Source organism: Tauraco erythrolophus, chromosome 9 (assembly GCF_009769465.1).
Source record: "Tauraco erythrolophus isolate bTauEry1 chromosome 9, bTauEry1.pri, whole genome shotgun sequence".
Lineage (NCBI taxonomy): Eukaryota > Metazoa > Chordata > Aves > Musophagiformes > Musophagidae > Tauraco > Tauraco erythrolophus.
The window spans coordinates 28,804,719-28,830,577 of NC_141473.1; the positions used below are offsets into that span (position 1 = coordinate 28,804,719).

Consider the following 25,859-nt stretch of genomic DNA (forward strand, 5'->3'; position numbering starts at 1 on the left):
TTAAGGAAAACTATACTGGCTAGGCATAGATCTTCTCTGAGAGTCATGTCCTGTACTCTGGTCTATAGGTAAAGGCCTGTTATACCACCTCATAATAGGCACTGTGAAGAGCACCTAGGGTTTCCACCAAGGTTTTGACTAGCCATACTTCTTCCCTAGAGTACAGATTGCGTAGGAGCTGATTCTTGCCATAGTTGGATAAAATCCAAATTAGTATATGTAGTGACAAATGACCGAGACTTATCCTGTTCCCTGCAGTTCCTTATGTTGTGATTATTGGCACCATATCAGTGTTTTTTCATACTCCTCTATTCTGCAGTCCAGCCGAGTCTGTTTACATTTTTTTCGTATGCATACCTATAAGGGTGTGTATATGTGTGTGTATATTTCTTGTTTATGTACATACCTACGTTTGTGTATATAACCATTGGGGTGTGTGTTAGAGAAAAGCAAGTTGAAGTATTTATTTCCTTTTCTAGCATACGCGATGCTTAGTTTTGAGGGCACTGTATTGTGTAGTCTCAGGATGTTGTTGGAAAGATAACTTCTATAAAACAGAGAAGCTGAAGACCAACATTCAGCTTATATAGCATGTAACAGATGAATCATGTTATCCTTTTATTTCTGTTTCTGTAAACTGTGGATGATAACCTTTAGCTATCTATATTCTTGGTGTCGAAATCTGTCGATACAGAAGCTCTCTAAGGTCTAATTGGATTTGCAGTTATGTAAGTTCTGTTCCTCAACAAATTGCTTGCGTTTTGAAGATGTTTTCATTAGGCCTTGCCTCATGTTACTGGTGGGTGGACCCTGGAGCAAGTTTAATCAGCAGAGCCTGTACTTGTTCTGTAGCTTGCTTTTTAGGCAACACTGCTGTGGTTCAATCCAGCTGGTCAGAGGAGTATCTCACTGCAGTGAGTCAGCAGCAGTCATGCCATGACTGTCTCAACCTTGAAGGTTGCTTCAGCCTCTCTTATACCAGCTAACATAGGTATAATGTGTTTTGTTATGTTTAATGAACCGAATTGGCATTTGCAATATTTGGGTTCTATTCCTGCTTGTGCTACAGACTTGCTGGACAAATTGTTTAGTCTCACTGTGCATCAGTATTCATCTGTGAGATGTTGACGAGGATGTTTTTACACTGTTTGCACTTAACTTGGTATGTTTTTATATTTGGACAGTAAATCTTTGTTTTATTGTGTTTGAATACAATTTCCCAGTACAGCAACATCTCCTCTTAGGTGCAAAGTTGCTGGTCAATACCTTGGTAAAATTAAGGAATGCTAACAAAGAAAAAAGAGTGAAAGTGCAGGAGAAATTGATTTGAGAGTGAAGATTATAAAGTTAGATTGTGAGAGTCAGGGAAGAAGAAACTTGATTTTTTTTTTTTTTTTTTCCCCCCACTGGTCTTAGAAAACAGGATTTTGGAACTAATTTACTCCAATATGCCTGTCTGTATATTGAAAACATAACTGTACTTAAGAAAAGCAAGTAATTACAAATGGCATTAATGCTGATCTGAGGCTATAGCCTCAAGTATAAAGAGATTCTCCTAAAAATGCTGTCTTTGGAGCTTTCATTGTCAAGCTACTCCAGTCACCTTTCATGCAGATCTGGTTATTACTAACATTTGGCTTCATTTAACAGAATATGTTGCCATGATTTAAAACCCCAGGATCTGCGGTGAAGTAAGCAAAAAGGGACAAAAACTCAGGAGTTGACATGAAAAGCGGAATTAATTGTGCATGGCACTTTTCGTAGTGTTGATTCAGTAACAAAATGGGATCAAGTCTTTGTCTGTCTATTCCCACCCTTTTACCTACACGCGATGAATATAGCACATTGCTTTGGTCATTGAAGTACAGCCGTGTTTCTAGTGTGGAACCTCAGGTTCTTAACCTGAAGTTGAGTCTGAACTGTTACCTGGAGATCTATGGGACCTTGAAAGTGGCGAGAGTATATATAGTCACTGTATTTGCATGTTACATTCTCTTCCAGTAATACATTGTAGCCACAGAGCTGTACGATTCTGGAAACCATTTTGGTATGCTCATCTCCTTTACAAGTGTAGTTATAGAGTATATTCTGGTTTTTTGCCTTTTGGAAGATTTTAATCCATGTAGCCGGGAAATGCCATTAAACTCCACAAGCAGTAACAACAGTGGCCTCAGATAGGGCTTTTGTATGGCCACAAGCCTAGTATGGAGCATTTGTAAGAGTTTATAATTAAAGGAGCGGAAAGTATGTAGAACTTCAAAGCCTCAGGCAAATGTCTTCAGGGAACATGAGGTTTTTAGTCTAATTTGTAGGGCTGCACAGATGTTCCAGATTTGTTTTTTGCATACAAATTTTAAGATTTGAAAGCTGTTCTCAAACTACTTTTAGACGAATTTGAAGATTTCTAAATTTTGGAGATTCATGCTGCAGAATAACTTGATGGCACATTAATAACTTGGCAGCAGATGGGAGTGGGAGGAAAGAGTTTCAAATCGTGGTTCTGAACTGAGCAAAGCTTTTTAATCTTGAGACTTGAAGTAAGGTTGAATGCTCTAACCATCACTCTGTGGTTATTATTGACCATGCCTTTTTTTCTCTCTCTCTGACCTGGGATGCAATGAATCTTTCCACATAATAGTTTTGTTAGAGCCAATGAATGTCGTAGTTTGAAAATGACATTTTCCACTTTTCAAATGTTTTGCTGAAGAGATCTTAACAGCCTTACCCCTGAGATATTCAGCAATTTTCAGAGCAAACCAAGCTGAAAATATAAGAAGACCTTAAGATGTGGTTCATCATTATGTCTGTTTTCAGTTTACCTGAAAGGGAAAACTAGTTGTGAAAATTCAGTTACGTATCTGTGGAGCAACCGATGTTTTCACTGGCATAAGGTCAGCCCTGTGACACCATTGAGAATAACTGTTTGTTGAGCAGTGTGAAACTAATCTTTCACTGATGCTCAGCACTGTAGCTCCCCCTTGGATTGAAAGGAAAGCTCTTCTCCAGGATTTAGAGAGTACATGGTACTAATCCCCAGGTTTTTGTGCCTCTGCCAAAATCGGAGATTTAACATAATCTGACACAAGTTGCCTATGATACTGGTGTGTGGCTGTTAATTAGTGACTGAGATTTTAATGATTATTTTGGCACAGTTGCCTGAAGAAGTTCACTAGTAGTCAGTTTGGTTCCTGATTTTCATAGATGCTTCGATCATAGAAATCTGTAGTTTTTAGGAATAAGCTTGCCTGCCAATTGAGATTTCAGGTACATCCATGTGGGAAACAACACTGTAATCTATCACAGATGTCCTTATTATATTCTTGATTGGTGTGAATGAATCAGGTTTGGCAAAAAAAAATAAATAAAAAGGAGCGATAACCCTCCTTTCAATCAATGATGTAGCAAGAGAAACTTCTTAACAGGGGTCTGATGACCTCAGGTCATTTAAATGCAGAGGAGAGCTAATCAGATAGTGAGTGAAAGGAAACTATATCAGAAAAAGACAGTTGGCTTAGCCTGCTCTGTTTAAAGGAGCTGCTGCAACTTGTCATGCATAAATGACAATTTAGGCAATAAGAGTGTAGCTGAGCAGCTGCTTCTACTATAGTTGTAGATTTGTTCCATGCTTATTCGTTATATGTTTTCTGGAGATGATGGAGTCTGCTCACTGTTTCTCATGTCTTGTTTTCCAAGAAAGGGCATAAAAAGCATTAAAAAAGCTAGTTTTAATGCTCGTGCTTTGGTCTGATTTTTCACTATAATGTAGAAGAATACAGGTATGTTAATGTAATATGTGCTTTTTTATTAATTTTATTTACGGTCTTTTTAGCTGAGTATTTAAAAGCAACTGGTGCCCTATTTTAAATTGAGTTCAAGCTTGGGTTCAAGATGAAGGAGTTCTGGTCTTATTCTAGCTAGTGTCTTTCACTTGCATATTCATGCTTGCTACGGCACCAGCTATTCCAAGAATGTGCCACCATGCAGAAAGTGAAAATCAATTACGCCAAGAAGGGAGCATGTACGTACATCAGCAATTTGGTGCCCAGGGGAAAAAAAATCTGCATGTCTGCTGATGTCAATCTTCATGATATGGTATTTTTGTAAATGCACGTGGGTTGCTATTTCTTTTAACCAGCTCAACAAAAATAAGTTTATTTTTAGTGTTATAAGCTTCAGGGCATCACAATTAGCAGATCAAAATTACCAGTCTGACTAGTCAACCTTCTATTTGCTTTAGCAGAAACTATGACAGCAACATTGTTAGCATTCCCACAGGTGTTTTGGAAGAGTCATTAAGGTCAGCGATGGGATCAATTTTTTTTTTTTCTTTCCTGTTTTTAATTTCTTTGGGTTTACAAATTTTGTTTTGCAGCTGATGGTGAGAAATGCTGGGCCAATGAGCTCATTTGCAGTAACTCACTTGCGGCGGTACTAATATACAAACAAATTTCTTTTAAACATATGATTTATCTGTCTCACCTGACTTAGTACAAGTAATGCTGTTGGTTTAATTCTAATGACTTTATTTGGAAGAGAATGAAGGTATGCTAGTCTTAATATCTTGAGTAAAAGATACAGAGAAATATTGAGAAAATAAAGTTAAATATGGTTTAATTTTAGCAAGAAGTCACCAAATTAAGTATTCAAAAATTAATTTATTTTTAAGAAAGCATTTTGATGAACAAGAGCTAGTGAACAGATGGATGAGCCCTTAAGCCTACTTAGAAACGTGCGTGTAGGTGAGACTATCAGCTACAGTGTATTTTGGCATAGTTTGAGCTACTTGGGGGGAAGAACTTATGCTATCGTATCATAAACATAAAGAATAAAAAAATGTATATTGAGTCGATGCTCAGTAGTACAGAATATGGGACATTGTCTCATATATATGTATATTTATCGTATCTTATGTATCCTAGGACACAGCCTCAGACTACTCAAGCATAAACTGCTGAACAAGAAACACTAAAACATGATGACCCTATATGGTCAGATTTACATTGGGTTAAGCTGATGACTAATCTGCAGGTAAACAAATGCCCTGCTATATATGTTGAAAGTAAAAAAAAAAAAAAAAATTTCGGTGAGCTACCTGTATGCTAGTGAAATTAACTGAACAATTAGTCTTCTGTTTTGCTAAAGCATCTTCACATAAATCAAAGAATTAACATGACTGAGCTACTTCAGCCCAACCCTTTACGACAATATCTGTATAAGGAAATAAATGTAAGAGAACTACAAGTAAAAAACCAGTGTCTTCCTGGAGCTTTTATTTTTCCCTGTACTTTGTATTGATCAATTCACATAACTGATGACAAAAAAAACCCACATGTGCACAGAACCTTTTTGGCTTTGCCATTTAGGACTAGTACTCATCTGAAGGCTGGCTATACCATAGGATACCAGGTTTCAGTAATTTTCAATTGAGTATGTTTGTGTTTTTTTTTTCAGAACATTTATTTTGATGTCAGTAGGATAATAATTATTGAATGTGTCAGCCTTTTCTCTACCTTTTTCAAGTTCATTGCGTTAATATTAAAGATCATTTAGGGAGGTGGTTTTATTATTTTACTTAAATGTCACAATTTATGTTCTTCCCCCTTCTCACTAGAAGAGGGAGAATCAAACAATATAAAACAAATACAGTAAATTCAAGAGCCCAGTATGTTCTCAAGTATCTGGGTTTCAACCTTGTTGCTGCTGGTTGCCTCACTCCAGTGGCGTGAAACAGATGTGGCATCAGCTAGCAACTTCAAAGGGGATTCCCCAGGCATGAACATGCGGGAAACTTAAAGATGATACTGTTTCCCTAGGGGAAGCTTGTTCCTTCTGGAGCTTCCTTGTGTTGCCCCTCAGACTAGATTCTTGCATCTACAAAAGCTGTGCATACAATGGGCGGAGCCTGTTTTGCTCTTAGCTCAGAATTGGAGATTTTTTAACATTTACCCATGTTTGCTTTTTTTTTTAATAAATATTTTCATTTGTGCGGGGATGCCAAATCTCCCCCAAATAAACAATCCTGTTGGTGAAAGGTTTTGGAACTAGAGCTCAGCGGTCTGTAGTCTCTGTAGAATTCACAGTGGTCTTGTGGTTGATGCTATTTCCCCTGTATTTCTTGCTTTCTGAACTACATTTTTTCTTCAGAGCTAGACAAGACAGAAATCGATCAAGATTGTAGGTATATCTGAGAGAGGCTATAAAGAGATATAGGCTGGGTTTGTGAAACAGATAGCCATCTGCAAGAAATGGCTGCGATAAAAAGAAGTTTAATACAGAACTATTAAGTGTTGTTCAGAAGAGTGGCCTTCGCTTGTTCAGGAAAATATAGTCAACTCCATTATTTAGTTTTCTCTCTGTAAACTTTCAAAATAAACTGAAATCACTATGCATGCAAAATTTAAAATGTTACTTAAAGCTCATGCACATATATATATACACACACATATTACATAGCAACTAAAAAATATAACAGCAACAAAAACTAAATTACTTTGGCTAGTAAGAATGAAAGGGATTTTTTTTTTTTTTTTTCTCCTTCCCTGTCCCTCCCTGGTGTTTGTGTACTGAACCATTTGAGCTGTTGGTTTAAAAGTAAAAGCTTTCCATGTCATGGCAGATTTCCTGGACAGTCAATTCATAATCATAATGGCCTTAACTTTCCGAATCATCAGGAAGTTTTGATCAGATAGTACTCTTACATTTCTGTAAGCTCTATATGCAGGAAAACAACTTCACAGTACCTTGCCTTCAAATGCAGTCACTTAATAGTAATAACTGCATTGCAGTATTAATTGATAATTTGAGAACTTTCACTGAAAATCGGATTTTTTTTTTCTTGTGTATGAGACTAATTCCTTATGAGCATTTTATAATTTCCTCTTTTCTCATTGGCCACTCCTGCATGATATGCACATGGCAAAGATGAGCTAGAAATCCTGAATTCACAAGACATCCCACTGCATATGTAGTTGTGCTATAGATTTAGCTAAAATCAGACAGCCTAATCCTGAGGTAAAAAATACAACTTGGTTCACATGAAGTGAATGCAAACGCATTAAGTTACTTTAATAACTGTCTTTTCAAATTCATTAGTAAAGTCTAGCCTCATTTTAATCAGTGAGATTTTAAAATCCTTTATCGTGTGTGTTCAATGTGTTTTGCAGACATACGTTAATCAGGAGATTTTTTTACCTAACTAAAGACGCTATGTTCTTTCTGTCGTTTTATGTTGTTCCAAGAATGATTATGAGCATAATACTAAAAATTATAGACAAAATTCTCCCATAATTACACACCAGTCTGCATTGCATCACTGAGAAAGTAGGCTGAGGAATTTCTTGTCATATTCTACTTTGATGCAAGACTAGTCCAGAAAAGGGGAAAAATCACATTGTTTCTACTTCTGTGTTTCTTATCAGATCTGCTATTTCACTGGCATAAAAATTGAGTGATGCAGGAGAACTTTGAGACTATAGAGGTGCTCAAGTGTTGGCATTTTAAACGTCTCTGTTTTAAGTTGAGCACAATCCTGCTGTATGCCCTTGGTAGATAAAGTCAAAAGTCTATCCCCTCTCATACTTACATCTGTTGAAGTAAAGGAGGGTTTGTTCAAGTGGAGCAGTTGTTTCTAGGAAATGGATTTTTAATTTTAAGCCAAAAGATGAAAGGCACTGTATATGCTAATGGTTTTTTATTGGTAGCTATTTTCTAAAGTAAATGAAAGCCTAGAAATGCCTTAGCATTGCATGATATAGAAGATAATAATTCATAATAGCTAGTACATTAAATGACTTTTATAACAGATGTTCTATGAATAGTTGAAATGTATGCTTTATTGTTTTGTATTTCCCACTGAGTCTATTGAGTGATATAATTTTTGTTGCTGCTTAAGCTTGTTTACTGCTACTAAAAGTCTAGAGAATATAAAGCAATCTAGAGGTTGCTTTATACAGTCACTTCGTTTTTATGGTGTGCAAAATACTAGCAAACTTAAACTGAAGTCAGTGAAGGAAGGCAACACAGGATTTCAATTCCTAAATAACGGTACAGATGACTTCATGTGCAAACCATAAAAAATCATTTCTGGCCTGTTGTCAGTTACCCTCATCAAAACTGTCAATAACAAGGCACTGTGCCCAAGCACCAGCCATTGCCTTACTGGAAAGGCTTACTTCATATTGCCCACAGTGACAAAAAAACTATGACGATGCAAGGTAGAATGAAGATATAAGGTAGCTAATGGAAAACTGGTCTCTTATCAGAGTGTAAAACCTGAACAAGTAGCTGTATGTATCTTCTCATTCTTATAATCTGCACTATCATGATAATATCTGAGATCCAGTCTTTTTCACAAGGTAGAATAGAATCGTAGGAATATACAAGAATGCTGGAAACGCCCACTGGGCATCTTTATCTGGAACTTAATATAGACATCCAAGCAAGAACAGCTTACTCAACTAGAAGCATTACTACTTGGAAGTCATTTGTTCCTTAATTAAAACGCTAGATTTTCATGAAATTGATAAGCTTTCTGAAATGAGTTGAAATAGACTGCTTAGCACCCTTTGAGGATTGGGGCCAGTGTGGCTAATGAACCTTCCAAGATGCATCTTTTGACTGGGAAACCACTTCTAGGCTACTATGGTAAATGACAAGGGTTTTGAAATGGTTATTTCTTCTAAAAAGCCTCATAAAGAAGTTAGAGGAAGTTTCACAGAAAAGTTAGGCTTCTAATATTATCCTCAAAACATCAGAAGTGCATTTGAAAGCAATTTACAATCTGTCATGAAACTCTGTTTTGACATATGTTTTGTTAATTGAACTTCTGAGGATGTGCAATTCCAACATGTCTGTTTAAGGAAGCAGTGTTGCTTACCTGTTTCACATATTCACAGCAAAGCGGAACTTTCATCTTTATTCTGCTCAGCATTGCTGTTTCTACTAAAGCCTTATACATTATTCATAACTGCTTCTAATTTTGGCCTAACTTTGAACTGGAGATAATTGGAATATCTCCAATTGTCTTATATGTTCACACATCAAAGAGCATCAAGTCAGCAATCAGCATTGTTCTTGTGGTATATGTATGTGAGTGTTTTAAAGAGTGACGAGATACTGTTCTGCTAGTGATATTGGGACATTCCCACTCTTCTTTCAAAAATAAATGATGATAAATTCATAACGGTCTTATAGAAAGGGTGCCATAGGTTATCATGTCCAATGCTGCAGATCTGAGTCTTAGCACAAAACTCCTTGGAGGCAACAGAACTTACCGAAGTGACTTCAGTAGGTTTTAGATAAAGCCCAAAGTAAAGGTTGATTTTTCAGCATTACCTAATCCTCTCTTTCCCTTCTGTGCTGCAAGACCATTATGCAGAAATTGTCAAGGCTTCCAGGTATCCTAGGTATCCTTTATTTGCTTTTCTTCTACTCATACCTGTTTTCTCATTTGCTCCTTTAAACTCAACCCAAATTCAGGTGAAACTGGTAAGGAGTGCAGTGAGAATCGGAGGATGCTTGGTGTTAAAGTGGTGGGATTTGCTGGGTGGGATTTATTGAGTACTGCTTGGGAGGATGCAGTTTGCAAAGTCCTGCTTTGCTGAATTGGCCTTTGATGTAGAGTGAGTTTATGGCTTGAAATGGCACCTGTTTCCTAAGAACCTGAGAATGTAGTAAGACACATGGGTTGTCCTGCAGAAACAGGACATGTGCTGAGTATCTGAGAATTTAATGAGGATGGGGAAAGCAAGGCTTAGGTCTGGGCTAAAGAGTGCTGCCTGAACTGCTTTGTATTGCAGCTGGTTTGAATCTGATCACATCAAATGATGTACTTGAGCCTCTGCAAGGTTCCTTCATGTGCCTAATTCCTGTTTGAAATTTTGCAAATAGCCCACGATAACTACAGTTTAAACCTTCATGCAACCTCACAAATGTTACAGGGCTTTTTCTCTCTGCAAGCTAGATGCAGTTACTAACAGCCTTTAACTAGCATATCATTATAGACATTTGCAGTGTATGAAATGATGAAAACTGTTTTTTGGGGATTAACATGTTAAGTGCTGAAGTGCTTTACCTTATAATTTGCCATTGCCTTATCACTTTTTTTTCTACAATCGCAAGTCAGTATTTTCATTACTGAGCTAAATGGGCTCATATTTTTTTTAATCAGTTTTTCTTTATAGTCCCTTCCTCTATGTTGTGATGATACACTTGGCTTTCGAAGTCAGATTCTGCATGTATTTTGTGTTTTATCGCAGATACAAATTGTTTCATAAAATGCCTAGCAAGAGCAAAAAATTAAAGATTTTGCTCATGTTTTGTTTAAGTCTGGATATACTATCTCTGTCAAAGTCACTTTTAATATTCTGCACACTTAGGAGCTCCACCAAATCAAGATCATAGCACTCCAAATGTTACAGCAGTAAAGTTACCCCCTAAGTCAATACACGTAGGTAGTGCTTAGATTAATCTTGAAGTTGCCCATTCAGTTTCCTGCCAAGATCTTTGCTCAGTTTAGAAGATAACCAAAGTTATTACAGACTGCAAATGGCTGATATATCTTCCTTGGCAAGAGATAAAAACTAGCAAAATACAGTTTGAACTGGATTCAGGCATCCATAAACACCAGCAAGATTAGTACCTGTAACTGAAAATCTAGTCCCTTGCTTTATAAATGATCATAGTTCTTCTTTCTACCTTTCAATTATTCTTTTTATATTGTTGATGGATAAATATCAGGAAATGTTGATTTTAAAAAAAATTAATACGTTTCCCCCTCTTGAAGAATGGTTTTTACTATGCCTGTTGGGCAATCGGGTATTTACAAGTCACCTACTTGTTTTTAGAAAGTAGTTATTAATTAGGTAGGTTTATTTATTCCTTTTTAATACTTTGGTTTCATATTTTGCCCAAAATGAGACCTTTTGAAATTGATTTTTGAAATACTGAAGTAGTTAAAAATAAAACAGAAGGATGTTTAATAAGTCCATTATGCTCAGTTTTCAATGTTAGCTCTAATTTTTCTGTGATTTTTTTGTGTTTGTATAAATTATGTGTCATCTTGCATTTTATCAGACTTTGAATTTTATCAGACTTTGCACTAGATCCTGAATGCACATGCATCTGTATGGCCAGAGAGCTCAGTTATTAGCAGTTTGGATTTTATCTGAAAGTCTTGTCTGAGAGGACTCTATGATTAGTGCAGTGTTGTGCACTAATTTAGGAAGCCTACAGGTAAATGCATGCCTCATTTTCTGAATACAAATAAAATTTTATCTTCAGTTGGGTGTCTGAGAAGTGATCTGGAATGCCATAGTAGGATAAAATAACCTGGAGTTTGCTTTTGAGGAACAAAATAGCTGTTCCCGGAAGTTACAGCTGTGGATTGGTCCAAACACTGAAACAGCTGAAGACTTTTTGCTTCAACAGTGAATTTAAAGCATTTTCTGTAACTACATTGCTTTTGAAAGATTTAAATACTAATTCAACTAATTATAATATTTATCTTTTAAAGGCATCAATCAGGTCATTAAAATTCGATATTTTACAATTCACATTACAAAGAAAGTGCAGTTACGCTGCTGCTCTAATAATTATAATGATGTTTCATTTTATTTTTATTTAAGATTTTTTTAATGCTTAAATATCTTAAAATTCACCAAAGGTGCTTATGCCCAAATGATTTGAAGAGGAGTTTAGATTCTGTTCCTTTAAAGTACATGTCAAGATTCAGATACACTGTTGCTCTTTACCTGCAGGCAAGTACCTATCATGGGTGTTTGCAGTATGTGTGAATTTCTTTCAACAGTATTTTTCATCTTCTGTTTGTGTTTTTTTTTTTTGTCTAAAAAGGTAAACTTTAACAGAAACGGCTATCTGGCAATACAGTCCTCAAAACAGAGCTAGCTAAGTAATCTGCTTGCGTTTATGATCACTTTATGGAGCGATCCTGTATAGTTACAGCAAATGTCCCAACATCATCTTTCATTTCTTTTTAGTGATGATCCGTGTTCAGATTTCAGCTGCAAAGGACTAAAAGAACATTTCAAGCCCACACAAAGTCTGACAAGAGCTCATGGCTGTGTACAATTCAGAACGGCAGGCTGCGTGTTCCCTGTTGAAGCAGTAAAGCTGGTCAGGATTTCATTTATTTAGTATTTTTTTAGCATTACTCAAATACAGTTGATATCCACCAGGAAAAAAAATTGAAAATCAGCAATTTTTTTAGTTCCATGATAGCAGAATAAGTAATACTGTAAGTCTCTGAGAAAGTAGGAGGGTGAGGCTGGATTGAAGATGCAGAAAAGTTTTCTTCTTAGCATGTCAGTGAACAACAAGGAAAGAAAAATCAGCCCAGGAAAGGCATCACTTACCTTGTAAGCTTTTAACCTTTCCCCAGAGTCCTGTCCTGCAAATCCCTTGAAGGCTCATGTTCAGCTACCAGTGTTTTTTGCTACCCATCCTTTCCTTCTCCTCTTCCAGCCATTTTCTTTCCCCTTCCCCCAGCTTCCTATTAAAAGGAAAGCTACCAAGAGCTCATAAGTAACAGGCTCATGCTTTCAATCAAAACAGGGAGCTGAATAGCCTTCCACTCGGAGTGAGTTCAGCAGATCTAGAGTCAGGGCCCCTTCATTAATGAGAAAGGAATCTGTCCACCTTCTGAAATCTTTCAGCACTCCCTGAAGCTGCCTGAACCACACAACTTGCATTTCTCATAAATTTGCCCCCTGCAGCCACAGTTTCGTTTCTCTCTTTCTTTCCTTCATATCTTGAAAACCAAATGTGCAAAGGTAATTTCCCTCCTCTTGCATGAGTAGGATCCTGAGGTTTCAGATCTTTATTTTCTGATTAGGAGATGCCATTTCAAATTAATTCCTTCCTTTGCCTGGCCCTCAAACCCTTGGTTTCAGTGAAAAAAAAAAAAAAAAAAAAAAAAATTAGTTGGGCTTAGAATTACATGCAAGGAAAACTAATGTTTGTGTCAGGGTTGCCAGGCATGTGCGCAGTGGAGGTCCAAACATTGGTTTTGATTCTCAGGCTCAGTGGTTTCACTCACAGTTTTTTCACTCAAACCTCTTGTTTCAGTTCACACCAACTGAGTTTTGTTTTGAGTTTATAGTGGTTAGAACAAACCCTGGAAATTCAAATGCAAAACTCCACCAGAACAGCTGCTTTGTCTGTTTTAGTCCAAACTACATTACCACCTAAAATGCTAAAATCACCCTTAGCTCCTGAAACATAGCTCATGTTTGGTCAAAACCTAATTAACCTAGCATGATATCTGCTTGGTTTGGGAGATTTTATTAACTGATTTTTATCTTTTTTTTGCACTAACTCTATATCATAAATATTAATATGACCTCAACACCCCACCACATCAGGAATTGTCTATTTTCATTCCACATGTTGTCAGAAATAGGAAGACATTCTTTGCCATTTTTTCAAAACTGAATTTTTACTATGTCTATATCTATATCTAACCTATGTCTATAATGTTAAAGGAATAGTTACTATCAATGAGAGAATAAACCAGTGAGGAAAGACATCAGATAATGATTTCTATTAGATGGGTCCCAAGCTTGCGTTGAACAAGTATCTAGTTTTTATTCTATGGATGGTTTCATATATAATACTTTGGTCTGGGGACCAATGTTTTGATAGTGCTCCTGCTGTGATCACATGTGTAAGCATAAATGACCTTGCCTGTGACAAGTATGGGGGAAGATGCTTTATGTTTGGCAATGTGAATTGAAAAGAAATGGGAATTGATAAGATATGTATACTTGATAGATTCAGTGCAGCTGAGCATTGATTTATGTTTTGATAGTGCCTTTGACATCAGGCAGTTTTGATTCTCATTATAATATGCAAATGCTTATGGCCAAAATTCAGACTGAATTGGTGAAATTCAGACTGAATGACCAAATTCAGACTTGTGTTGGTCTTCAGATCCATTCCACTTCAGAAGTTATCTTTTTTCTATTAATGTGTAACTGATAGTGAAAAATCTGTTAATTTCCCTCTGTTATTTTATGTTGATAGCACGTACACCTCAACAACTAACTAAAACTGAAAACCTGAGTGAAAAATACCTAGAATTCTTGAATAAAAACCAGATAATTTGTCGGAACAAGCCCCGCGCAATAAGGATTTCCATGGGAGAAAAGAATGACTAGAGAATGCACAACTGGAGTACTGTGTATGTGATGTTAATTGCTGTGGGTGCTGATTGCTTGCTAATTTAAATAGATATTGTGAGTACAAAAAAACAGGCTATGAAGTGCTGGCAGTAGCTTTCTCTGCCTGACAATCATGTAAAAGAATAATTTGTGATTGGAATTACAGATATAGCTGTAAGATTATAGGCACAACCAACTGCTTCCCTTTTCTCTGCTTCCTGCGTTTGTTTATTTTTTCTTTCATGCCTAAAGTAACTTAATTGAGGATTGAAAATAATTGGATGAGAACATAGGGATGAAGATATCCCAAGTGGAGGTCAGTAGTACTGTAGCAGTAAGTTAAGACGCTGGTGTATTGCAAAATATGTCACTGCAGCAAGCGACTGTAAAATCTGCCAAACGGCGTGCCAGTCACTGGCACAGGAACAGCCGATCGGTTGTTCCCAGTGTCAGTGGTGAATATCCTTCAGGCTACATATTTGTGCTCCTGCCTATGCCTACTCTTCCAGCTGTTGAGCGGCAGTGCCTGCTGGCATGCTCTGCAGCAGCCTACGCAGCAGAGGGGAAGCGTTTGCTTCTGCTCTCCAGGCTTGTTTCCATGCTAGCAAGCATAGCCGTTTCTCTCCTTGCCATCATTTCAAATCAGGGAAGGGAGCTGCTGCTTGCCAGGAAGGTGCTTGGGCTGGGCTGTGACCTCCGACTGCTCCTGTAACCAGGCTCCCGGGGCGGCTGCTGTGCTCCTCTCGCCTGCCTAGGGAGCTCAACCTTCCCACTGAGCCCCTGCCCCAACGCTTCCCAGCGGGCTGTGCAGCCTCACAGTCCTGCTTGCTACTCTCTGCCCTTTGAAAAAATCGATAAATCAAAGCTTTTAAAGCATAAAACTCCTCCTCTCTGATTGCTTAGCACTAGCATTGCTTTGAAATGTAGCTAGTATTCCCTTGTACTTCTACGAAGCCACCGAAACTCCGAGTTAATTCTCACGATACACCTATCACTGACTGCTTCGTGTGCGTGCACATGTGCTGCAGGAGTGCCTTGAGGCCCCGCTGCCCAGCTCTGCCAAAACCAGGCAGCGAGGAGGTGTCCCGGCAGCAGTGCCCGGCCCCTCCGTGTTGCGTATGGCGCAACTGAGGAAGGCAGGATTGGAAGCAGCTGGCCTGGGCCACGCAATAGATGTATCGTGGGGCTAGAAGGAGAGGCCCGGGTGGTCTGGACCCTTTCATTGGTCATCTCCATCCCAAGCCCCAGGTTTCATCTGAATGTTTGACTTCTATTTTGCGGTCTTGCTTGGCTTCCCCCCTCTGGAAGCATGGGGATCATTTGAGCCCCTATGGTGCAATGACCGTATTTCAGTGTTTTTTCCAGTTAGGGTCACCATGAAGAACAAAATTCCTGGGCATAGCTGAAGCTCCTTGCAGCGGTTAAAACTGCACTTTGCCCACAGCAAATAGCACAAGACTGTTTCAAGGACTGCTCGATCATGAACTGTTCCCTGCAGCTGTGCCCAGAAGAAGCTTATTTAAAACTCGTGTTTCTATTTCAGTTTTCTGAGAGAAGAGCATTCAGGCTCTTTTAAATTCTACCCAATATAAACTAAATCAAATCTTACTGTCATTTATCTTCTGTATTCTTATTATTTTAGAATTGATTAAAAGCTCGTTTACTGTTACATAAACTGCTCTGGATTTTCAGGTAGGCAAAGAATGTGATCCTTTGAATTATTTGAGGTTGTGTTGGATCAGTTACCTATTTACTTTTTTATTGCTACTAAATTTCAGAAAAGGCTAAGGGAGGTAAAAAAGGCCTGTGTTTTTTCATGCCAACAACTCTGCAAGTCCCACCGTTGCCACACAGGAAAGTCCTTACTTAAACCACTCCAAAATCTGGAGCTGTGAGCCTTTGCCTTCTGTTCTGTTACTGCTGAGGTTAACGAGTCAAGGGTCAGGGCGTTAATCGGAGACTGTGGTGCAGAAAAGAGTTGCTAAACTTGTGGTGAAATAAGAGCTGGCTGCCATGGGAACAGAGTGGGAAAGGCAGCCTTCGGGAAGAGCCAGCTTTAACAAGCCACCGGCAAGGGCAAGAGTCTGCTAAGGGCACCTCTGCCTGGGGCACTGGTGTAGTGCTGATTCACATCCGTCTGTGGGCGTACTCTGTGTTTAATCTTAATTTTTATGGATTTTCTTGTATCCTTTAACAAATCAGTAGCCTGCCAGAGTCTGTTCTGTAAACATTAAGGTCAATTGTCACATGCCTGATTATTGTTGCTTGGTCTGAACGGTGAGGGAGTACCAGGTAGTTAGGGTGAAATCTGCAACTCCAAAAGTTTCTGAGATTGTATGTTTGCCCAGCATTAATTGAAGCTCTAAAACCTTCTTTACTCAATCCATGGACAATTCTCCATTTCCTTTAGCACAAACCACCCTTTTAGAAAGGAGCTGTTAACAGTATACACAGGTTTTTACAATGTGGTTTTGAGTCACAATACTGGAAGGTGCTGAGCAGATGATGTGCCCGTGAATTTATTCTTCTTAATTGCAAGAGAGGACAGCTTCATGCAGATTCTCCCTTTCTTTTGTGCACTTGAAGACTGCCTGACTTCTTTATTTAATTTTTTTCCAGTTTAATTTGTAATCGAAATGAGAAGATGCTACTTTTGTGAAGAGATCTATCTAAATTAAGATGATATTATTTATTTCTTTAGAATACCCAAATCAAATTTCATGTTCTCATTCAAAGCAGACTCTTTTCTCCTGAGTATCACCAGTCTACAGGGAAAGCTATTGCACTTTAATATAATTCCTGAACCATTAATCACACTGACTGTAGTTTTGCAAGAGGCAAAGCTTTAGTTGCTTACAGTCTGTTCTTTAAACTTAAGCTATTTATTTACTGTGCATCCTCACTCCTCCCTTAAAACCATCAGAAATGAAAAATGTAAGGGGAAACCAATTCCTCCTCTCATTTAAGTATGCAAACACTGTTTTCAGAGCTGTTTTTTCTGTGGCAAAAGCAAGGTCAAAATATGTGGCAGAAGGTATTATAAAATAATGTGTCAAAACTAGATTCAGTTATAATTTGGAAGCATTCAGTACCGCCATCTCTTTTGTAGTCCTGAAGCACATATGGATGCTCTATAGCACAAGTCAGAGAAACCTGGCGATTGTTCTAGTTCATCCATAGTCCTTGGGGCTCCCAGGGACCTAGGCACAACACAGAGATACCTGGGATCTGCTGGTATCTCACCTCAGCTTACTGCGTTTGGCTGCTGCTTTGCTATCCAAGCTTGCCCATCTCCCTTCTCTACAAGCAGTGAAGACTTACTCTTCTCATTTCAAATGATTATCAAAGCTAGCAATGTGTTATGCAGTGTTACTTCTGCAGACATCATCAGTGTATGTGACAAATAATGCTAGCCTTGATGTGTTATGGCTATTCTAGTTCATTCTCAAAAATCTAGAATGGCTAAAATGGTTGTGTATATTACTGAGAGACTTACAGTACTGGTTTTAGGATTCAGTTACTCTGTGTTGTAAGACAGTCTATTCTTGCATAAAAAAGAGAAGTAATGTTCATTTCTGTTATTGGTGACAAAAACTGTAATGGGATGCTTATTGCTGATGATAAACATATGCAGTCCCTGAAAACAAATTAAATTTTGGCCAGACTATTCCTAGCCTGTATTTTCCCAACTTCTTGCCCTTTGGTGACTAAATTGTATTGATATTGCTTTTGCAGATTATTTTGATTTCATTTTAAGACCTCTTTCCCATTTAAAAAAAATAATTAAAACTTATATCAGAAAATCAGACTTATTTTCAATCCGATATTTTTCATTGTCAGTTTCCTAACCTATTCCCTTCCTCAAGGGACTTAAATATATGAACTTCTAAATACAGAGAAAGGCAGTTTCTCTTCTTCTTCTATTTCTTTTCTTTTTACGAGATTTTTTTTTTTTTTTTTTAAGTGCCTGTGAGGCTGGAGCCCTGGAGATTTCAAGCTTCTTTGATCCTCCAGAATGTCAGCAATTTCAAAGAAGTAGGTTCCTGTAAACTTCTTTTTACATGCTCTACAGTACTCTTCAAACTTGATGTGCAAGCTCTTCCTCTGCAGATGAGAGGGGAGTGTGGGCAGAGGACACATTTATCCCTTAGACTCTCCAGCTGAAACATTCACCCAGGGAGAGGAGAGCACCCCAGCACAAGCAAGCTGTGCATAGTCCAAAAGAATTACATTACTTTTTGCATCTCCATCCTCTTTTTGTGGCCTCCTCCTGAAGTTTGCAAAGTAGCAAACTCCTGCAGCTTAGAGCCAGCTGGGTTAGGATGTCTTAGCTTTCTGTTCTTGTAGGGGAAAGAGAAATTAGAAACCATCAAACAAAACCAGCTGTGGTTGGTCCATACAGTCCATTTTTGTTGCAGTCTGTGATCTGCACACTGCTAGAACTCTCAGCATTCAGCTAATATTTCTTCTTTCTGGATTATAAACTACCAGTTGACAGAGCTGGAGATTTGTAAAGGCTTGTGTGTGCGGGTCTAGTGCATCTCTTCATTTAGACCAGAAGATGATGGCTGGTGAAGGGAAGCAGGAAATGGGAATAAATCCTGTTGCTGGTAACCAAATCCAGCAGTGATAATGAATAGGCCAGCAACTGATAGCAGAGGAATGTCATTAAGAAAGCTACAAAAACCAGCTGTGTCTCATGACCAGATGAATATGGAGAAGGGAATAAGGCAGAGAGCAGGTACATGCTAGTGGGGCACAGCAGGAGACATGGATGAGCTGGGAAAGTATTAAGTGTAAGGAAGGAATGCAGAAAAGAGGATGAAGAGGTAGGAACGAGGAAGTGGGACAAGGCCAAGTAGAGTGTGCAATAATCTTTGACCTTAAAGCATTAAAGTCATTTAAAACTTGTCAAAAGTTATTTTCTTCACAGATGTGGAGACAAACGTCCTCTTAGATTTGTGTGATCTATTCTGGGCAAAAATAAATAGCTATGCTTAAAACAAGAATATCTGTGTGCACCAAAAATCTTTGTGGTTTTTTTTTTTTAATTTTATGTTATGATATTGAGGAATGGTCACTTTTTCCTTTCAGTCTGTGCTCAGGATTTCCTTATCTTAAAATGTGTGAGGGGTGCAGCTGTTGTACCACTTTTATGTTAATGGTATGAACAAGGGCATAAGTGTAACATGGTTAGACAATATTGTTTGACAATTTAGGAAATTATCTTCTAAACATTTTTCTTTGGGAGATGACCTGTACCCTTCCAAGGAAAAATCTTATTCTGGCTGAAACCTCTCTGCAAAATTTTCAGCCCTTAGAGCGTTAAAAATGATCTGCTATTCCTAGGCAATCCTCAGAAGATTAGTTCTTCCACATTCTCAAGGTGCAAACCATAGTTTTTGGATGGAAAAGCTGTTACTGAATCTTAATTGAAGTCTGCAAAGTAATAACCTGCAGGCAAGATTCTGCAAAGCATGAAGATACATTGCCTGAGTTTCTTGGAGCTTGGAGTAATCTTTATGGCTATAGATAGAGGAATCTCTTTCAATTTAAGTATCTTAGAGCATATTTAAGGCAAGTTTAATTAAACTGAATCCATAATCAATTATTGTTCTTTCACTGCTCCCCCTTCATTTTTAAAGTCTTTTTCAGTAGAATGTTAATTACCCTGTCAAATCTTTCAGTAATATACCAAAGGTTTCTATTAAGAAAAAAAAGCTAGGATTATATTAGAAGAAAGAAACGCTACTCCCTTTTTTCTGAGTGAGAAAAAACATGACCAGTTTAAGAACAGGGTGAAAGAATTTTTTGGACTTAATTTTGAAGAAAGTTTAGCAGTTGTGAAAAAGATCAAAGTAGCAAGCTGCAACGTATATTATCATAGGTACGTTTAGGTAATAACGTGTTATGTAGAAGAAAATCCCAGATTATTCTCCCCCTCCCCCGTGGTATGTTTTTTTCTACTCTAATGGAAATAAGTACAGGATCTAGATGCAATGTTCTGTTATGCTGAACTGGAATGAAATACACAATTTTTGTTTTGCTTCATGCTGCTTTATCCATTGAAACATACAAGAAGCAAGTCTGGAAGCTGTTTCACTAGAGCTTGTGGTTCCCAGGCTATGGTAGTGTGTGTTGTCTTGTCTCAGGTGGTGTTACCGAGTTTGACAGATGTGCTACAATTTCCCTACTGCAGATAGGAATGTTTATTTTACTTATAGGATGCTAATTGTTTAGCTATTGTATTTTGCAAAGCTATGTGAAGATGGGGAGGAGGAGGGAACACTTGGAAGGAAAGAAAAATCAAACCATAGTTTTGGTGCTGTCAGAGAAGTGGGTGTTATACGTGGGAGACAGAGGCATAGAGAAAGGAGTGACATTTACTGAACTTATTGCTCAGACTCCTTGTAGTTCAGATGTACCTACTGATGGTATTTGTAGGAGTAGCCCATGTGTGAAAGAGGAGAAAATGACCTTATACATAAAAAGGAGAAAAAAAATCCCTCTAATCTTTATTCTGTCTAAATCAAAAACACATTTAGCAATTTAGAGTAGTCCTTTGTGCCTTCAGAACTGTCAAATGTGTCACATACAAAGGCTATATTAATGAATGTATTATATTAGAAGTCTTTAATGCCAATAAGTAAAGCCTGTTGAAAATGTTAAGAACAGGTATGGGGGTCTTTAGTTATTGACTGCTACGATTAGCTGAATGCCATATGGCTCAGTCGCACAGTTCTCTGACTTGAAACATCATCAGTGATCCTGTATGCAGTGCAGTATCTAAAACTAAATGTACTGCAGAAGACAATGTATATAAGGCTCCACAGAGAGCGAACTACCTGTACTTTATTTACTCTAAGTTTTTGATGGGTGAAATGAGCTAGGCAGCACTTTTCGACCATGTTGTTGTTATTTACTCCAGTGACAGAAGTAAAAATATTTGATATGTTATTTTCATGCTCTTAGACTAACCACTGTGAAGAAGATAATTTAACAACTAAATATTACATTTGGGATTAATGGATTAGGATGCATAGTTAGTAAAAATCAGCACTTGCGCAGCTATGCAAGTGCCATGAGCTATAACCATCTTGAACATCTCTATCGTTCCAGTCGTTTTCAGTTTTGTTTTCCACTCTGAAGAATTTCCCAGGAGATGTGATAGGTCAGTAGCAGGCCAAAGAAGGACTTCAGACCTAATCTAATCAATATTGTGACAAAAGTAATGAAAGAAGCTATGTCACCTTGGAATCCCAGTGCGTTTTATCAGCTCTGCTCCTAATGGGATGTGACAGCGAGGTTGATTGGTGTCTCCTTAGGACAGAAGAGAGGTTGTGCAAGGGCTTGTGCAAGGATGGCTGTGTGATAAAGGGTAATCTAACTCCGTTATGATTACAGCTACAGGTTGAAACTAGAAGTCCCTACTTACATGTCAAACATCAAATATTTATTTTAATAACCTTCATTTTCAAGTGAACTGTTTATGCATTTATTACATTTTCAGCTCCTCTAACATGTCATCTGTATTAAGAGACGGTAACTTACTCTGTTTCAGTGGGAAGATTCTGAAATTGGTTTCACAAGTTAGAAAGAGGTAGTTGCTCCCTTTATATGTATTCCAAGCAAAGCCCTTTCACTTCAGTCCTCTATAATGTTTTTACATTTTATTTTGAATTGCCCGTTTTTGCAGTCTCATACAACTAGATTGCTTGTTCCACCAGTACATAACATTTCTATGGAACTAAAGTCAGTGACTTTTACTTCTTTTGTCCTGTAATTTGCTCCCTTAGAACTTCTTTATCCTAAATCTGTCTGCTATCTTGGTAGTCTTCACTGATGCCTTCTGGTGTGCAATCTCAAAATTTTGTTCCATTCTAGTTTTGAGGTGGCAGCTTTGCCAAAGATTGTTTTTATGATAACCTCATTTTCTGTGCTCAGGATTGTATGTATCATTACCAAAGTTGACAGTTTCTGTCCTTAGTTCTAATCATTCTAGCTTCTATGCCCAGCTAGTTTAATTGAGACCCTGCATGTTTTGACTTATCTCATCTTTCGTCTTTATAGTTTCTCTGTTCTTAAGTGTTGTCCACACACTGTGATACTGCCTCTACCAGGTTATTCTCAAGGCATTTGCTTGTTCTGTCCCTTTACCCTTAACTTTCCACCTCAGGATGAATGATAATTATTGTCAAAATGTTCTCATGCATAGAAATTCTGTGAACATGTAAGCTATTATTTGGATATCTGGAACTTGCAGGGATATTACTATCATAACTAAAAATGTTCCTCAAGAGGCTCTTGTATCTTATTCCTTTTCCTTGGGGAGATAACCTTTAAAATATCTTGTGAAAATTTACCAGGTTCTTCTCTACACGTGATATTTTAACATGAAAAATTGTATTGGATGTCCTTTAATTTAAGAGCAAGTTGTTTCTGAATCTCATTTTCAATTATTGAAGTTTTATATATGAGGATTTCCATAAATTGCCTTGCTATGTAAATAGTGGAGCAAAGCTGCCTTATACTTTTTACTAATCCTGCAATTACATTCTGTAGAGCCTTTTTACTTTCCTTAATATGAAACTAAATCCTCCTCTCACCTACTCCTTTACATAACCAACGCACTAAGAATTATGGACATGACAGCTAAATCCAGCTTTTAAATCACAGGCATAGTAGCTACGTGGTATTGCTGCTCACTGTTTCTGTCTAATAAGCTGTAAGCAGTGCAATATCTTATTAGTTAATTTGAAAATCGTTTCTCAAGGGATTGCACAGCTTATGTGCATCAGGTCCCTACCAATCCACTTAAAGCTTAAATTCACCAGACCAAGAAACTCAGTGAGGGATTGGATCCTATTTGCTGCAGCAGAAATACTTGTTTCCCTGTAAGGTACCAGGATAACATTTTTGATCTAGCAGAAATTATACTCAAAACACCCCTGAACCACATTTTCTGGAGATGGTAAATCCTATGTGTCTGAAAATAAGAGCTCTCACTTTCTAATTGTTTTTATTTGTAATACACCAAAACCTACTATTTTTTGATCTTACAGACAATATTTTTTGTTCTGTTGCATAAGCTAACAGAAGTCATATTCTATTGCGATTCAAATGTCCTGTTACTGTTGAAATTTCAGTGTTGTTATTGCTCTTTGTTTAATTAATTAACTTGGAAAAAAAGGGACTGAGAATGAAATCTTTGAGACAAAATACCTGTTGTTGACTCAAATATTTGAAACTCTATTATTGATGTTCTAGGGAGTACCACCTGAGTTTGGGATGGGCTGACTCCAAAAGGCAAATTCAAACGTCCCTGGAAAGCCCAACTTTGATTCTGTGTTCAGGGCCTTCTCAGTGTACTGCATCACTTCAAACCTGCCTGCACAATGCTGAAACCATCTCACTGGGTGAATATTCATACAAATCGATATTTCTGTCTTTTCTAGTATACCACTCAAGACGAAAAAAAAAAGCATGTATCACGTGACATGAAATATCAGGCTGTGTTTCCATTTTGCCACAACAGCATTGTGTAAAGCCACCACAACACAATCTTCCTTATGGATGGTATCAATTCATTACATACGATCTAAGTATGACATAATTCACAGACTAGCCAGTGAATTTATAAACTATATCACAGTTTTAAATTTGCTCTCTTTAATGTAGTATCAAATGACTTTGACTGAATCAGGCATGGCTAGATATCTCTCAACGGCTGAACTCCGCCATCCCTGCAGTAGCCATATCTATGCTCTCACTGTAGTTTGCTCAGAGGCATACATGCCTCCTAAAACACCAGCAGCACATGGCAATAGATAGAACAGAGCACAGCACTGTGCAAAACTTACCGGGGTCTCAAGAACCATATCTTCTCACAGCTGGGCCACCCCACGCGCTGGAGTCTGTCTCTGCTTTATGCTACCGCAGAAGCAAAGAGCTGCTTCAGTGCTCTTTCGCGTCTGTGTTCAGGCAAAGTGTGCCGGGGACTGCGGTGAGCCCTGTGTTTTCCATTACAGTTATACCCCAGAAAAACTAAAAGTTCCGCGGAGGGTAGTGCACGAGAGGAAATTCTGAGTCTCAGCCTTCCGCTACGTAGGTGTCATGTGCTGGGCTGCTGGGTGGTGACTGGGAACTTCCATTCCTGTTCTTGAGCTATAGCGAAACCAAGGCTGTTTGACTGTTTTCTCTACACATAGGGTTATAGGAACTGACATGCTAGTTAAGACCAGTGCACAGATGTTGCGAAGGAAAGGAAGCAGGTTTTGGGCAGGCATTTCTCACTGGTTGCTTTCTTATGTCATTGCTGCTAAAATTTCTCCAGAATTCTGTTTTTTTGTTTGATATTATTTTAGAGCAGCATCTCTCAAACGTCTTAATTTGATGATCTTTTTTTGGGAAAATATAAAATTCTTTCAAAGCTATGTGGAAATAGTTTACAATGTTTTCTATGGAAATCTGAAATAAGAAATAGCATTCTGGAGTGAAACTTCTTGACTTTTTCATTTAAAAAAAATAGTTTTCATTTGACCATTCTTTGTACTTGATTTTTGCACAGTAATGTCCACAGTATACCAAATTTTATTCAGAAGCTCAATTAAATAATACAGAAGAAATACTAGATGTGCTCTGGTTGGAAACCTGAATCAGGTTCCCAAATGATATTATATTCTTGATAAGTAAAATAATAAGAAAGAAGGAATTCTCTCTATTCCATGTATGTCTCTAGCATGAAATCTTCCAAGCAGAGGCAAATCAGGAAATACCAAAAGGAATTTTCTATGTAGGTAATGTTAGTTTGTAGTTGATGAAGACAGCATATCAGCAGTGAGGTTTTTTTTGTTTTGTTTTGTATTATGTTTTGTATAAAGGTAGAGAAATTTAAATAAGAATGTAGAAATAAGGAGACTAGCGAAATTGGGCAATTGGCAAATTAAATGAAGAAGAAAGTGTGAAAGTGATTGCAAAAGATGATGACGTACTTTTATGGAAATGGAACTGGCATTTCCATAGGGGAACTGTGGAAGAGTAGTTTAGAAAGGGAAGGTAACAAGCTAAGGATGTGGTTATATGCTAGTAGAATACATTTAATTTAAGCTTGCATGGGGCATGGTATCCGAGATGGACAATAGTAATAGATAAGAAGGATTTGACTTTACAAGTGACGTGTGTGTTTAGAGATCTGAGAAGTGGATGATTGAGGAGAACATAATGAGTCCCTGCATCGGAGGTTTGTCTGAAGTGATGGAAGGAAAGGATGGTGGGGAGGGGGGGAGAGTAAGGAGGTTTTGAAAGCAAATATCAACAATATTGAATTTTAAAATTCACTGTTCCCACTGTTCAGTGTCTTTGCCTGTGTTTCTTAGTGCACAATTGGGCTTCAAATAGTTCCAAGATTCTTTCTTTGAATCTGCTTGCAGTCTTCTAATGTCTGAAATAATTTTTATTCAAGTCTAAGGCTGCCTAGTGTAATTTGTGAACAATATAAATCTCTAACTATAAATTATCCTACACCGGTGCCTTCCAATAAAAAAAGAAACTTTTACATAAGAATCATAACAAGTAAAATAATACTTACTTTGCATTTCTTTACAGAAGCATTGCACAGTGGTTCTGCCATCCAGCCTTTCTCAGTTGGTGGAGTTCCAGCTATTTCACTCTATGATTTTTGTC

At 37.7% G+C, this 25,859-nt stretch overlaps 1 protein-coding gene across 1 annotated transcript in view; it reads right to left on the reverse strand.

Moving 5' to 3' along the window:
* Nucleotides 1-24,058, reverse strand: part of RASGEF1A (RasGEF domain family member 1A) — a 52,323-nt gene extending 28,265 nt beyond the window's left edge. The window contains exon 1 of the mRNA XM_086616415.1: nucleotides 24,038-24,058. Within this exon, the coding sequence (XP_086472541.1) occupies nucleotides 24,038-24,055 (18 nt within the window). The 5' untranslated portion in view covers nucleotides 24,056-24,058. The remainder of the gene's footprint in view (nucleotides 1-24,037) is intronic.
* Between the last annotated feature and the right edge of the window lie 1,801 nt (nucleotides 24,059-25,859).